Genomic DNA, 14608 nt, shown 5'->3' on the forward strand with positions numbered 1-14608 from the left:
TGCTGCGAAGGTAGGTGAGTCCAACAAAGGAAATCGTGAATTTGGATGCGTTGTGACCCAGCCCGTCCATGGTCTCTCGGGCAAGGTAGGCCTTGTGAGCCTCTCGCTTGAATCGTCCGGTACAATGTATATATAATGGCCTCCTATCTCCGTCAAAATTCATCTTCTTGTCTTGAATCATACCAGGCGCGTTGTCACACACACACACACACACACAGAGAGAGAGAGAGAGAGAGAGAGAGAGAGAGAAATAGTATAACCATATCCCTGTAAGTATATTGTTTTCGGATTTCCCCCGGAGAGATGCTGGTACGCCGCTAACCGGAGAACATTCGCCTTAGCCATCATGTCGACTCCGACTTCGAACGCCTGCACCACTGACAAGCATGATTTTTCAGGGCTTGACATCCCTCAACGACCCTCTCACGCTGACTACCCCTCCAATAACGACCAAGATCCTTTGAGGGATGAACTTGACAATATATCTCGAGCAGTGACACCGGCGAAGGTTGGCTCCCCGCAACAGAATGGGGTTCAGGAGAAGAAACATGTCATGGTGCCTCGTCCAGACCTTGCCAAAGAGCCATGGCACGGTGCAGCAAAGGTTCTTGAACAAGCAGACCTTGCTCAAAAGAGGGTCGCGAGCAATGAGAGCGTCGGAGATGTGACAAGCCAATGCTCAAGAAGTCGTTGACCAAGGAAGAATCAATCTCTAGTCGGCTGGAAAGCTATCTCCTTGAAGAAGAGAAGCACATTTGGTAGAACCATCATACATTTCGAGGACAACCAGGCCGTTTCCATGAAGTTTTCTTGTCACTGTCAGGCCTGTCAAACTCTCACTTGAATATTTATAACGCCAACAATATAGAAAACTATCCTCCATGGATGTGTCAAATCTCCGATGATCGTCCTCCACATGTTGATCAAGCTAGTTGAGCATCAGGAATGTATGCCTATTGACGCAGCAAGTCGTCTAGCCCGATTGCCAATCGATTTGAAGGAGCGAAAGTTGGAGCTATTGGATGAAGTGTAAGACTGTGCAATTGTACCACAAATCGATGCCGTGTCGGCTTTCATGGCAGTCCCAGGCAACTCTGATTGAGACTGGTCTTTGGTTCTCAACCACAGATCAGCTGGAGATATAGCGTTCATCGCTATCCCGGCGGTCTCCATCAGTTGATCCTCCGGTATTGCCTGCGAGGACTTCGAGGGAGTCATCTCCGTTTGAGATATATGCGAAATATATTAACCAATCACTGCTGCGTATCCAAGGGTGCTTTTTATGGACTCCGTGACCTTGTCGATTGTCCTCAGAAGAGTTGAAGAAGGGTTTGGTCGTTGGGAAGATCTTGTTCTGGTTCCATCGCCACCAGACAACTCGTCATGAATTATCCTCTCCATCAGAAGGAATGGCACAAAGGCTATGGCTTGTTCCTCGAGGACATATGGAAATTCAACCCAATTGAATGAAGATCTGTCTTTATCTGACTTGTGCTGAAAGGCTGTTTGGAAAACCCTGTCTTCAAGCAACAAGAAGGACAGAATCTGAGCAGCAGAATGGCCTGGGCGGTCCCATTGATCTCGCAATAAATAATCGGCGAGATCCGGTCTCCTCTTCACATACAGTCTTGTAGGTTCAAGGGCACCGACCATATGTATATTCATACTGTCGCATTGCAGGCGTTGCATAGGGCTGACATCACGCCCTCCTTCAGTATTCCGCGACCAAAGCTCGAAGATTTCAAAAGTTATGTTCTTGAATCCGCAGGAATATACTGGCAGCAGTGTATAAAGTGCCATAAAACCTTTGCTCTGTTAAGCCTCGAGCTCCAATGGCTTTTCTGAATGCGCTCTCAGAGTGTCCAAAAGTTTCCAGATACTGGTTTTTTCGAGGTATTTAACATGGTGGGTTGCGAGGAGCTCCTCACAAATCTCGTCAAGCATTGCCATTGATACTTCGAAATGGGTTACATTTCGTGCTGAACGTGCGCAGCCGACAGTGCTGAGTATCTTATGGATAACAACAGAGGACTTTTGGCCTGGCACTATGCTAAAATGCTTGTAGATACTGAAAAAGATATCAAATGCAGCTTCGGGAGCTTTCATAGTGTGAAGTAAGATGGCGGCATGATTAAGACGAATCATGGCATCTTCGTCATCCTTGCTCTGCTGTAGAGTGTCCCGGTAGAGTTTCCAGCATGGTTTTGATGGTTTGTACGTCAGACCGATGCCTTTCAATGACACAAGCGACAAAGCAGGTGTGCCCCCATGGACAATCGCATTTTAAAGCCATTCTTTGTAGTCAGGATCCCATCTTGCAAATGTTTCAACAAGATCACAAATTTCAGCGTTCGAAGCACGCCGTTTGGCCTCAGCAGGATCTTGGGCGAACACAGGACTAGTACTGCTGATAGCTAAAGCAGGATCCGGAGTTTCCTCACATCCGGGGGGTTGCTCGGCATTAGCCATCGGAGTATCTTCATTGGGCACGATTTCATGTTGAGTCCGAAAAGAGTCATGGCTGAAACTTTGTCGTTTAAGAGAGGTGATATCCTCTTCTATGCTCATGATGGAATCTTTTTGACGTTCACGTGTTCTGAAATCGCCACGCGAAGCCTCTGCACCTTGAGGGTCATGTTCGAAGCCAGGCACCATTTCTGACTCATCAGTTTCTATCCTGCTGCTGCTGAAAGCTTTTGATTCATCGTAAACAGCGAGGCCAAGTCTTTGTCTGATCGTGTCGAGTTGCGGGAGCGTAATTGGTTTCTGAACCATGGTGCTGCATTGTGCACGCATGGCCTCACGGCTCTGACCCTGTCCGTGGAGATTGAGGACAAGAGGCTCGATCTCTATGAGTTCACTTTTTGATAGCCTTTGTGTCTTAGGACCTGGCTTGTAATTTATGATTTTGAGGTCAGGCTGTTTTGGTAGGTACGGCTGTGACATGATGCCTATGTAATTCGCTGCAGTATGGAGGGTTTGAAGAAGGTAGTCGAGTTAGATGTCGTTAAATGAAACCTCTTGGATGTACGAGGTGAGACACAATCTCTTAGCGGCGTGCAACGAGGTTGAAGGGTTCGAGGCTTCTAAAGGAATGAGGACGAGATCGTAAGTAGAACTAGACGCCCAGTTCAGCCTCGCCAATTCAGAGATGCCTAAATAGGACAAGGGCGAAGAGTCGGACCAGGATCATGCAGGGGCATGACGCAACGACCGCTTGCCTTGCCAACCCCTGAGCATTTCGACCTCGGTCGTTTTGTCACGGACACTGCATGTAAGCATGATATCGAGGCTTGCGTCTTAGCAGTCGAATCAATCTGTTTGACAATCAGCAAGATATTCAGTGCTGGGCCATACGAACTGTAGTAAATGGGGACAATGCTGATCGATCTACGGGCTGTGATGGCTCATCGTGTTATATATACGAGCTGGCAGAGGACCGAAAGGAGAGGATAATCGAGAAGCAACGGCAACTTGTGGACTGGAGGCACAAGGGTATTATGAATATGACAAGGCATTTGTTGACTCGTGGAGAAAATGAGTAGAGCCACAGAGTATATCGTCGCTTGTAACCGCCGAACGACCGCATGTGTCTTTCTTCCCGGGGACTTTGTGCAATTCAAGCCTGAAAGTCAAGTCGCATATCGCCAACCTGACCGGACCTAAGACGAAGTCCTGGTGACCTCGGTCAGGCTTGCGTGTAGGGCTTCAAGTTTCTTCAGGTCCTTCGCACCGCGCAGAAAGTGGACATTCTCGGCAAAGGCTTTCGTCTCGCGGAAAGCCATGTGTGCCTCTACACTGGTCCAGCCGATCAACAGCACAAATGCTTTGGCCTTCTCATTCGTTCCCGGAATGACCAAATCTTCTTCCACCCAGCCACCAGCTGTTGCTCGGTAGGTACTTGCTTCTTTCTCAAGGACAGCGATCAAGGCCTTGGTGTCATCCGCGACCTTCTTCTTGTCCTCTTCCGAATACGACGTTGGGAAGTACATATGTACGATTTCCGTGGTAGGAGAGGTGGTATTGCTGAGGACTGCACGAGGAGGATGAGGGACGAAGTGAGCATGATAAAGTTTAGGGTCCCCTCCCAGTAAGTTGCTGAAGCGCTCCAGGAAGGGGTTGTAGGCCCTGGACAGGTCGGTTAGCGTGTGCCGATGAGAGTAAGAAGCGCATACTCAGAGTTCATGAATTGTTGGTGAGACTCGACACTATCCCAATCGACAAACCATCTCAATATATTTTTATCCTCTACTTGACGACCCCAGTAGCATCGCTGGCAACCTGGCTGAGCGACCAGAGTCTTGACAAGATCGGCATGCAGTTGGCCATCGGCGGTCGTTATATCGTCAAAAGTCTTGCCCTCCTTCATGGGAAGGATTGCAATTTCGGTGGCCCCCATGTTTGAGTTCCTGCGGATCGATACGAGTAGGAGAAGGAAGAGGAGGATAGAGAGGACGGTGTCTGCGAAGACGGTACTTAACAGTCCTCACAAATAGTACCTCGGATGTGGGTTCCCCACAGATGCTGTTCGGGTACGTTATCGTGATAACAAGCCCATCTGCGCTCGGAATTACGGCCGCTAGTTCCGAGAGAGGATGTATCAGAGCCGTCAATCTGTTGTTCGTGAAAGGGATCTATGTAGGGCAATTCGTATCGGCGATAACTATTGAAGCACGATCTTCAGACCTTCCGCTCTCAAGGGGATCATTCCCAGCGTGAAAGTGAGACACCAAATCGGAAACAGTCTCTCATTTTCATAGACTCCAACATCCTCGACAAGCATAGAAAATTGTCCCTGATATTTACGTTTCTCACGAAGGTGGGAGGCACGCTCTTCATCCTGATTACGTCATTCGCCCCTCGTCCTCTAGGTATATTGATTCAAAAACAGGCTGCACTGCGTACTAACCATTACATTATCTTCGCTGCCTGAAGATTCCAATGCTACAACATTCCCAAACACCGTTCAATTTTCGGAAAGAAGACTGAAAGCGCTCGATCGACCGACAAATTCATTGATACAACATGCCTGACTTCAAGGATCGAGAAAAGGTGTTGGAGAACGAGTACATCCGAAAGAGAGAGTGAGCAGCACCAACAATGTCCATTTGGCATCACCTGACGCTGAAACCATGTAGAGCAGAGAAGGCTGCCGCATACAAAAGCCAGCAAGAGGCTCAGAGTTCGGGCAAAAGTGCTGCTACCACAAACCCTTCATCCTTGAATTCGGCCCAAGTATTGTTCATCGAGTATTTCCCAGGATGTGCTACTGACGTGCTCAAGGCATCTAACGCATCACTGAAGTAGCAGTGGCAAAGATGAATTGCAAGGTCGAGTTGGGTTCAACTGTGGTGGAACGAAACACCCGCTGCATGGAATTTGGCGACCTCGATGTACGATGATACATAATGTTTTGGAGGACGAGGATATGAGACAATGTTATATATAGCAAATACAGTTCAAATCCCAGTAGCACTGAGTTTTCCTTAAGCCACAGACAAACGGTATAAACAGACTTGAACATGACTTCTTGTTAAATTGTACATATGGTGATGGATCATTTGATTATCCGAAAGTGCTTGCATTGCAACTAACTTGATCCGGCCCCGCGAGACGCGTCGCGTAAAGTCGCCCCCAGACGCCTGCGAAGTTGGTTAAGTCAATAATTGCGACAACCGCAGGGCTTTGTAAACAAACGGATTTCTTGATGCCATTACTCTGTAACACCCATCAGCTTATCCTTCGAATAAGTTTCTATACAATCCTTAACTGATTCGCTTTCTCTTCAGCACGACCTTCTCGTTTAAATCCTCCATGTCAATCTCCGAATACTTCAACGGCTTCAAGCAATGTTACTGGATCACCTCTCGAGTCCGGATCCTCGTCCAGCACCCTCTCGCCTGCAAGGCAGAATTATACAGTTCAACCTCCACAGAGTTTCCCGTCTACAAGTCGAGCTTTTCAAGCCGCCTTTATCCATCCTCCTCATGTTCGAGGCTCTTTGCAGGGTCTCAATCAGAGCTTGGGGTGGGATCATGGTTATTGGCAGGATACGTATTCGGAACGTAACCCTAAGATGTTTTCTCGGTTCAAAGTTTCGCGGCCCAGTTGTCGATCTCTGATTAGCTGCACCTGCGTCCCTTCTGACAACTATTTGCTCCGGTGAAGAATGGCAGGATGGATCGGGTGCAGTCAAAGGAGATTCAGACGCCCAGAGTCTCGAAAGAGGCAGTGAAAGACGGTCTCACCATGCGTCGATATTGATAAGCATCCGCGAAGGATCACGCGTCGGTATTCCTAAGCTGGACAATATACTAGATCTTCAATGGATGTTTCGACCAAAGTGGGCGTGGGACGGGCACAAGAGAGAGAGGAGATTGGTTCTTCGAGAAAGCGGACGCATTACATGCCTAGAGTGCAAATTTGTTCAGCCTGCACACAGAACTGCTGGGAGTCTTTGTTCGGAGCTGATGAGATCCTCTGGCCAGAAACGGACTTTTGTCAGTAGCCAGGTCTCTGAGGTGAAGGCGAGGCTTCATATCGGCGGTTCTCCATCTTGGCCTTTTGCCTACTCCAGCCGGCTTTAAGAATGTACTGCTTCCTCGGACGATCAAACGCAGGTTCGATTGCCACTCCTCTCCACCTCTGGCCCGTAATCACATCGTCTCTGCACGACAGTCCACTCGTCAAACTCGCATCAAAGCACTCAGCTACAAGATGCGTGCTTCTGCTCGCAGAAGATCCTGATCAGCCGCGTCAATCTTCCGCATCATGTCTCATCATTGGTGAAACGGAGAGCGCCGATCCAGTGGACTCATGATCTTCGGATCTTTGAGAACATGATGAACCTCATTTCGGTGGGAAGAGGGCGATTTTTAAGATGTTCTTTGTGCGCCCTGACCTGAAACACGGCAAATGCCCTTCGCCTTTGTCTTTGTGGCATAACGGAAGAGGAAATCAAAATCTTGTCTCCGAGGTTACTGTATTACACACGAGAGAAGCAGGTTTCCTGCTTATTCGGGGCTGGACGTCGAACCTGGTGTGAGAGCCTGTCAACAACGAAAGACAATGCCAAGGTTTTCGTGGATATCGAGATAAATGAGGAGGGATGACTGCTGGAAATGAAACGATTTGTTCGGTTGCGTATTTGATAAGGCTGATGGGTAACGGCACCTGCTTCAAGATGTTTGCCACCTTTGCTATCAAGCACAATGCCCTCCTTTCGATTACTTTGACTTCCACACTGGTCCAGGGATTCAGTTTTGTCGCAACAAGCTCCAGAAGTCTAGTCGTCTCAGCGTGGACGAAGTCGGCATCACCTCCAAACTTTCAAGTAGGATATTCTTCATTGCAGTGGATTGCGGGGCTGGATCGAGACCTAGGCCTTCGAGACAATGGGCACACCAAGTGATGAGGATAGGACCTCTCTCGAGTGAGGATCAAAGCCTTGGCTTGTCTGTACTTGTCACTTGCCATTTGTTTCGGTGGGTTTGGGTCATCATCTTGCCTTGGGGTGAAGCTCTTTGTTCTATCTCTCACTTAGGATGGTTGGTGTTGACTGAGCTCTGCTGAGACGTCGAGGATGCTTTCTGGTATGACTCGAAGTGACGGACAAGGTGTGGGACCTTGATACTACTTCATTTGGAGCTCGCAGCATGCTTACTGGTACATTGGTATGGCTTGTCAAAGCAGATTTTTTTTGGACCACTGTACACTGGAGGCTGCCATGCTCCTTTGGATGGTGGTTCGCTCCTCTTTGATGAGTTTGCCAATTCCTTGCCGACTGAGAAGTGCTAACCAGATACTAGAATGGCAAGAGGAAGACCTTTCGATTCATGGATTGCGTTGGCATCGGTCACATTGTATACGCTCATGACTTTGAGGACCTATATTCAAACCTTTTTCTTTTTCATGGCTGTTTACGGTTTTGGGAGGATCCATCCACAACTTGACTTTTCCAATACTGGTTCGCGAGAACCTTTGCAGAGAGAGAAGCGACTCAGCTCACTCCTATTCGAGTCTCGTGTATCGGTACCTGCATATATATCTCGCTCTGTCTCCCCTCAATATGCATCACTTATTTTTGTGCAAGATTGCTTCAGGAATCCTTTTCATATTCAAAATCAACAACCCGCTGTTTTACTCTGGCGATCTCTGCAAGTCGATCCTTGGTTTCTACTCTACTTACGAAGACCCTCGACGCCCTTTACAAGGAACCTTCTTACTCACCTTTCTCTTGACGCCTTTGCAACGTTCCAGCCTTTTCTCTGCTCGTCTTTAACAACGTCCCTCTACTTCGTCAACACCAATTACCCACCACTTCAGAATGTCGCGCTCTCGCTCCCCTTCCCCAACCCTCTCATACTCTTCCACGGCAACCACCCTAGTCTCAAGCAACACAGAACCATCTGACCACAATAACGACATCCGCATCTATGTCGACGAAGGAAACGATATACGTATGACCAGCCTCTCCTCCGAAGCCAGGGCTCTTTTACAAAGGGTCACGGAGCTACCACTTTCCATTACCAAATGGTGTGGCCGATGCAAGATGAACCTGGTCATATGGGGTTCAAGTCCCCGTTCACTCACCGCGATACGGTACCGGATGACCATCGAGAGGACGCCACTGACGAGTACTGATCTTTCGACGGATGTCCTCCTTGCCGACATCCTCACCCAATTTGAGGCGGTGATGTATGACGAGATGGACATCGAACTCATATTCAACCAGCTCCGTGACCCAGTTTTTCCAAGGGAAGACTGGTTGGACTCGATCGATGAGCTGGTCGAAGAGGTCATTCAAGATGTGAGAATCAGAAAGGGGATAGCTGGGGAGCATGACGATGATGACGACGACGACGACGACGAATCATGATTATAGATTGTTTATTGTGCGGGTGGAGTGTTGGAGTGGTGAGGCTCTCTGTGTCTAGCGTACCAGGTGTTTTGTAACTAGGCGATGAAATCAGTCTTGTTAGTTGGAAGACTCTTTTTGGTATCGTGGTTTGAATTTGGTTTGAGTTTTGGGGGGGATTGGGAGGGTAACATAGTGTGTGTGTGTGTATCTCTACTGTATACGGCGTCCGCCTTATGGGTGAAAACGGCCATGGTGTTTAGGGGAAAAGGTTAGGCAGATACCCTTGTACTAGGCTTGGTATACTCATCGTGGTCGTTTGTTACATGACAATATACGAAACTGGTGGTACAGAGTATGGAGTATTCCGGACTGACTAGTAAACTCCACTTTTTCTTTTGATTCGGGTTTCTGTTCCGTGTTCTACTAACTCTTATTGCGGTATGTTTTATGCATATGAAGCGGCGACTCTCTCCAGACTACATGTCTACGAGTACAATAGACCATTATTACCGATTGTGACATGATTTTATTGGTAATCTATCACGAATGGCCGACAACCAAAGACGACTCTTCTTTTCCCCCCCCCCCCCTGTCTCACTCCAACAGATGGATGCCTGAGTGACACGACGCAGAGTGTGGACAAGACACCAGAAAAAAAAGTAAAACCCAAAAAGGGAGCTCACCAAAAAAACAAAAAGATAAGCCCTGTGTGTTCCAGAAGTCGTTTGATGTTCCGTGTATTCCCTTTTTTTGGCCCCATGTCCTCCAACGAGATAAAAGTGACCCCCCTCGCGTGATGGACGGGTGCTGGTGATGGTCCTAGAGTTATCAACAAAGGTTCCCAAAAAGCAAGGATTCTAGAACCTCGCCTGGTCGGGGCGTCCGTCGTCAGAAGTGGTTGTTTTTCCATTTCAAAAGGACCAGAGCTGAGCCCAAATCTCGTGAGGCAACAAACCTTTTTTTTTCCAACCGAGCCGATCGACCAGGACCCATGACTTCATACAAACATTGTGATTGCTCGAGTGTATGTGTCCATTTCCGGGGCAAAAAACAATAACAAAAAAAAACAAAAATGAACCAGGGGGGTACACCACATGCAGAACTGTAATGTCGCTCGCATCGGAACCGGGTCTTAACTTTACCCCGAAAGCGAATCATCAAACAAAACCAAAAAAGGATATCGTGACATTGCTTCCTGGATGTTGAATCGGACAACGCCCTGCCTGCCCTTCTCGATTTCTATAGAGGTTCCGACTCAGAGTGACGAGTCCCATGACTGACTCTTCTCCGATACACATCGTAAGTTGCGTTGTGGGGGAGGGGGGGGAGCAGCTCCTCCATCCACACCAAAAGGTCGACACTGTCATGCATATTTCAAAAGAGAAAGGCAGCAGAACCTGGATACCCACCTCCATTCTCGCAAAATACTGCTTGTTCTCGTCCCCTTTTCGGTCGCTCTTCGTCAAAACATCCATCCAGTTCCATACATTTTGCCAACTCTAAAAGCGCCCGGCTGCCTTCAGTACGCGGTATCGGTGTTGGACTTGCGGTGGTTTTTCGTTTGTACTGTCTTGTCTCGCCTTTGTCGCTGATGCCTGAAAAAAAGACCCCCTGTTCCTTTGACGAACCGGAACGTAAGATTCCGCACTATCGAGTGCGAATCACTGGTACCGAATCTGAAAGAAGAAAAGAAATGTCGGTGAGGCCGGTGACTTTCGATATGATGGATCGAATCGAACGAGGTCATTTCGAGGATGCCAGCCAAAAGCGAAAAGTCTCTTTTCTGAACCAAGGGTTTCCCAACAGAACAAGGTTAATGCTGCGCGGTGTGCTGCTTGAATAGGTCGGAACATGTGCTCCCAGTACACACAGAAAACCATATAAAACCATGTTCCTCGAGGGAAGGAGCCATTGCCATCTGGCACATACATGTGCGCGTACAGTTGATTTTCAAAACACACAAACTGACCTTCCAAGTTGTATTCCTGTTACACATCAGCGTCGACTGTCTGAATTATTATCTTCTTCTTCCAAGAACCACCCCTTTCCAACACCGACGGAGATCATGTCTGAATCCACAAGAGTTTCGATCCCCGAGGGCCACCCTTTCATCCGGACCAGATCAGGAAGAAAGAACCGCAGGCGGAAGAGCGGCGGCAACCGCCATGGGACAAACAACACAAGCACCGGCGGTCGGCCAGATCAGGGTGAGAATGTTACCGGCTCACGACGTGCCGCCCGTGACGTCCATGGTCTATCGAGACGGGAGGCGGACCGGGACTTGAAGAAGGTCCTCAGGTCGCGTTCGTTCACTCCGGTGAGACAGGTGGCTGCCGCAGCTCAGCCCAAGGAAGTGCCCACAGACTGGGTTCCTCCTCCGTCGACCCCGTCGACAGAGTCATGCGTCCGTGGGGTGATCAGCGTGGAGGGCTATGACACGGACAGTTCGTCATCAACGGTCATTCCTCCGGTGGTGGACCCCGAAAGGTCAAGAGAACACCGGAGGATTCTGTACGAGGCTCTCGGCCAGCCGATTTCTCTCCTGTACACCGAGGAAAGATTGGAGGATCGTCTCCGGGGCCTGCCGTCTCCGTTGGACATGCCTGCGTTTGTCAGGGCGCGCGTCAAACCGCTCTTCGACGACGTCCACCTGGAGGTCCTGAGAGATAGGCGAGGGGGTGACCGCGGCTCCTCCGTTCGGTGTTGGGAACTGGCGGGAACCGTCGTGGACAATGTTGCATCGGGAAGAGCACCCGATGACGTCCCGAGACACCACCGACCACAAGGGCGTCCGCGTCTCACACTGCGAATGGGCAAACGCTGAGTGTATTGTTAGGGGTGTCTGACAAGAGATGGGTTCTGCTCCAGCGCCATCCGGCCATATCTAGAGCGACCGCTTTGAGGGTGTACATGAGGAGGAGCTCTTTGGAAACGACGGAACGCAATACCATTGGGGCATATCATGGAGTTTGAGGCGCCTGGAAAATTGCGGTACCCAGGAAAAAGGTTATCATTGTTGTTAACAGTGAAGTATTGTCTGAGGAGGAGAGCAGTGTATGTCCATGTAATCGCACCTGCTTCAGGTTACGTATAAATCCATAGGCCTGTGCTTAATATTGTGGCATATGCAGTCGGTCGTGGTGAAGACGTCGCTCATCCATACACCCGAATGTTGTACATTGATCTTCCAGGCTCGCCATCAGCAAGTCCAAACTCCAACTTCACCACTTCGTCTGCCCTCAACCAAGTATCCATCCTTTAATCTGACTCGTTCGACAATGCTGGTGGTCGTACCAGCCATGCGGTCCTCAACAGAGAGGTTTGCACCTGCACCGCAATCCCAGTGTTTACCATCAGCCTTGTCGTATATTTTCACCACATCTTCACCAGCAGCGCACACGATATGTCGGGCATCGAACATCATGCCCGTGATTGGGGAGTCATAAGCATAAGCGTCAAAAATTGTCCCTGTCCGGAGGTCCCAGATCTGACCATCATTAGTCAAGATTTCGCAATTAAGAAGGCAAAGCACTTACCCTGACGCTTCTGTCTGCACTGGCTGTCACGAGATGAGTATCGTCAAACTGTAGACAAGTCACGGGTCCTGTATGTCCGACGAGACTTCTGTGCACCTGGCCACTTCGAAGATCCCAAAGTCGAACCATTCCATCAGCAGTGCCACAGGCCAAGGCGGCGTCGAAACATTGCAGAGCGCCTACAAAATCTGCGCTAGCATCGGCGGTTCGTCCGGTCGGCCGCCATTGTGGTTCTGTACTGTTCAGGGTAGTACTCGCTTGAGCAGCGGCCCAGAGCACATCAAGAGTCTGCACGCAGCGGCCTTTGACCAAGTCCCACTGTCGGAGAGTCTTATCGGCAGAGCCTGAAACAAGCATGTCTCCGCGTAGATGTAGAGCAGTGACTTCGTCGACGTGAGCTTCAAGGACGAACAGCGGGCAGTCCTCCATAGCATCGGGTGGTGGGGGTGGAGGAGCATCTTCGGTTTCGTTGCCAAAGCCGAGGCCGTCGTCCTCGTCATCTCCACCTTGTCCTCCGTCTCCGTTCTCGACAATTTTATGCTCATAAGGTTCGTACTTGGCTCGGCTGAGATCCCAGAGCCTAATGGTCGCATCGAGACTGCCCGTAGCGACAATGTTATCTTCGACTTGGAGACACCGAACGGATGCAGTATGACCCTCCAAAAAGCCCATGCACCGGTCAAGATTCAAGTCCCACACACGAACTGTGTCGTCAAGAGCTGCGCTAACCATAGTGCCGAACGGTTGATCGAAATCTAAGGCCGTTATGGTGTCATTGTGGGCTGGGATGGTTTTCAAATGAGAACCAGGTTCCAGATGCTCGTGCAAAACAGGCATGGACTTTCTCTTTGCATATGTCGGACGGCGTTTTGTTTTGGGAGACTTTGGAGAAGTCGCCGTCGGTAGTTTTTCGTATATCGATTGAGACATAAAGGAGGCATCCATAGCCTCGGACTCGGGTGTATCTACTCTTGGAGGGTTGAGTGTACTGGTAGAGTCATCCAGCGGCCCCTGCTCCTCGAGTTCTTCCTGCATCTCTTCAATCTTATTATCGAGCTCGAGCAGTTCGTGCTCGACCTCGGCTTCGTCATTCTCGAGGCCAGCAAGCCTGTCAAGGACGATTCCTCTCATATTGTGGAGGTTTGCAATCTTGTTGTCGATCTCCCTTATCTCAGTCGTGCACATGTTCTTCCTGATAGCCATCATTTCCAGTCTGTGGTTGACAGTATTGCGTTTCTTTTTCAGGTTTTGTACCGTTGGAGGGCCCTCCTCTTCAACATCTCCAGCACCCAGAAGCCTGTGCTGTTTAGAACTCCGCCGTCGGTGTCCCTTCCGATGTTCACTCTCGCCTTCGGGTAACGAGGCTTCGAAGCCTTGGAATAGGGAATAGCTATTCTCATCGTGTTCGGGAATATTATGAAGTTGATCATCGGAGATGTAAGTGAGGGCGCGGTGGGCTATCTCGCTTGTAGACAACTTCGCCCTGACCATTTCCGAAGGAGCTTGTTGTGAAAAGCTAAGGACACCTCTCTGAAGCGCTGGCCGACGCATCTGGCGCGATATACTCGTCATAGCGCTGGGATAGTGCGTGGAGTTGTCACCCATCAGATGGCTCGCGGTAGCTGTGACCTTTCGGCTGAAGGCCTCCAGCTGCCGTGTCTGTCCCGGGAATCAGTATTCATTGGGGCGAGCGCCAGACCAAAGAAGACACCTACATCGAGTACTGCACCGAGTACTGAATCATCCCCGTCGCCGGGGGATCTACGTGTTTGGGAAGCATTCCGGCTGTGCGACCGCGAGCTGGCCATACAGCTGCTATTCTGCGCTGGCAGAGGAGGTTTTTCTAGGATCGCGTCTGGGCCGTGGTGTAGGGATGTGGACGTGTTGAACAGAATGACGTGTGATAGGTTGGCTGCAGGCTTTGAGGCTCTGAGAAATATTGGAGCTGGACTTGTAAAGATGCGGAGGGAGAAGAGCAATTAGTGCTAGTCGTACTCCGTAGTTGGGTGCGCGTTTACCTAAGCCTGCAGCAGTAGTAGGTGGTGTGTACGGAGTATTGTACCTAGGTAAGGTACAAGGAGTGAACTTGTCGACAAGGTACAGACGGAGTGTGGAGTGGGTAGTACGGAATACGAATTGGTGCTGGTCCTGTTCCGTGCATGTTCGCAACAGCACAACGAAGGTCGAGGTGAAGCGCAGTTTTCTGACGTAC

At 49.6% G+C, this 14608-nt stretch overlaps 8 protein-coding genes across 8 annotated transcripts; 4 read left to right on the forward strand and 4 right to left on the reverse strand.

The window, feature by feature from the left end:
• Nucleotides 1–285: 285 nt before the first annotated feature.
• PV06_01874 (uncharacterized protein) lies at nucleotides 286–3449 on the reverse strand. The gene has a single exon (XM_016402508.1). The coding sequence runs from the start codon at nucleotides 2944–2946 to the stop codon at nucleotides 2284–2286; it is 663 nt and encodes a 220-aa protein (XP_016266405.1). The 5' UTR covers nucleotides 2947–3449; the 3' UTR covers nucleotides 286–2283.
• On the forward strand, nucleotides 347–694 carry PV06_01875 (uncharacterized protein; the record flags this gene model as incomplete). The annotated part of the gene is made up of 1 exon (XM_016402509.1): nucleotides 347–694. One exon carries the CDS (start codon nucleotides 347–349, stop codon nucleotides 692–694), a length of 348 nt encoding a protein of 115 aa, XP_016266406.1.
• On the reverse strand, nucleotides 3428–4468 carry PV06_01876 (uncharacterized protein). Its single transcript, XM_016402510.1, has 2 exons — nucleotides 4176–4468; nucleotides 3428–4128 (listed from the first exon to the last, which is right to left on the reverse strand). Exons 1-2 carry the CDS (start codon nucleotides 4397–4399, stop codon nucleotides 3663–3665), a joined length of 690 nt encoding a protein of 229 aa, XP_016266407.1. The 5' UTR covers nucleotides 4400–4468; the 3' UTR covers nucleotides 3428–3662.
• Nucleotides 4469–4915: 447 nt separating this feature from the next.
• On the forward strand, nucleotides 4916–5512 carry PV06_01877 (uncharacterized protein). The gene is made up of 3 exons (XM_016402511.1): nucleotides 4916–5084; nucleotides 5139–5235; nucleotides 5284–5512. Exons 1-3 carry the CDS (start codon nucleotides 5026–5028, stop codon nucleotides 5305–5307), a joined length of 180 nt encoding a protein of 59 aa, XP_016266408.1. The 5' UTR covers nucleotides 4916–5025; the 3' UTR covers nucleotides 5308–5512.
• A 200-nt stretch (nucleotides 5513–5712) lies between these two features.
• Nucleotides 5713–7701, forward strand: PV06_01878 (uncharacterized protein). Its single transcript, XM_016402512.1, has one exon. It carries the CDS (start codon nucleotides 7109–7111, stop codon nucleotides 7409–7411), a length of 303 nt encoding a protein of 100 aa, XP_016266409.1. The 5' UTR covers nucleotides 5713–7108; the 3' UTR covers nucleotides 7412–7701.
• Nucleotides 7702–9938: 2237 nt separating this feature from the next.
• Nucleotides 9939–10851, reverse strand: PV06_01879 (uncharacterized protein). The gene has a single exon (XM_016402513.1). The coding sequence runs from the start codon at nucleotides 10333–10335 to the stop codon at nucleotides 10018–10020; it is 318 nt and encodes a 105-aa protein (XP_016266410.1). The 5' UTR covers nucleotides 10336–10851; the 3' UTR covers nucleotides 9939–10017.
• Nucleotides 10844–14493, reverse strand: PV06_01880 (uncharacterized protein). The gene is made up of 3 exons (XM_016402514.1): nucleotides 14112–14493; nucleotides 12397–14055; nucleotides 10844–12347 (listed from the first exon to the last, which is right to left on the reverse strand). Exons 1-3 carry the CDS (start codon nucleotides 14202–14204, stop codon nucleotides 12060–12062), a joined length of 2040 nt encoding a protein of 679 aa, XP_016266411.1. The 5' UTR covers nucleotides 14205–14493; the 3' UTR covers nucleotides 10844–12059.
• Nucleotides 10926–11684, forward strand: PV06_01881 (uncharacterized protein; the record flags this gene model as incomplete). Its single annotated transcript, XM_016402515.1, has 1 exon — nucleotides 10926–11684. One exon carries the CDS (start codon nucleotides 10926–10928, stop codon nucleotides 11682–11684), a length of 759 nt encoding a protein of 252 aa, XP_016266412.1.
• Nucleotides 14494–14608: the final 115 nt, after the last annotated feature.

Source organism: Exophiala oligosperma (assembly GCF_000835515.1).
Source record: "Exophiala oligosperma strain CBS 72588 unplaced genomic scaffold supercont1.2, whole genome shotgun sequence".
NCBI lineage: Eukaryota > Fungi > Ascomycota > Eurotiomycetes > Chaetothyriales > Herpotrichiellaceae > Exophiala > Exophiala oligosperma.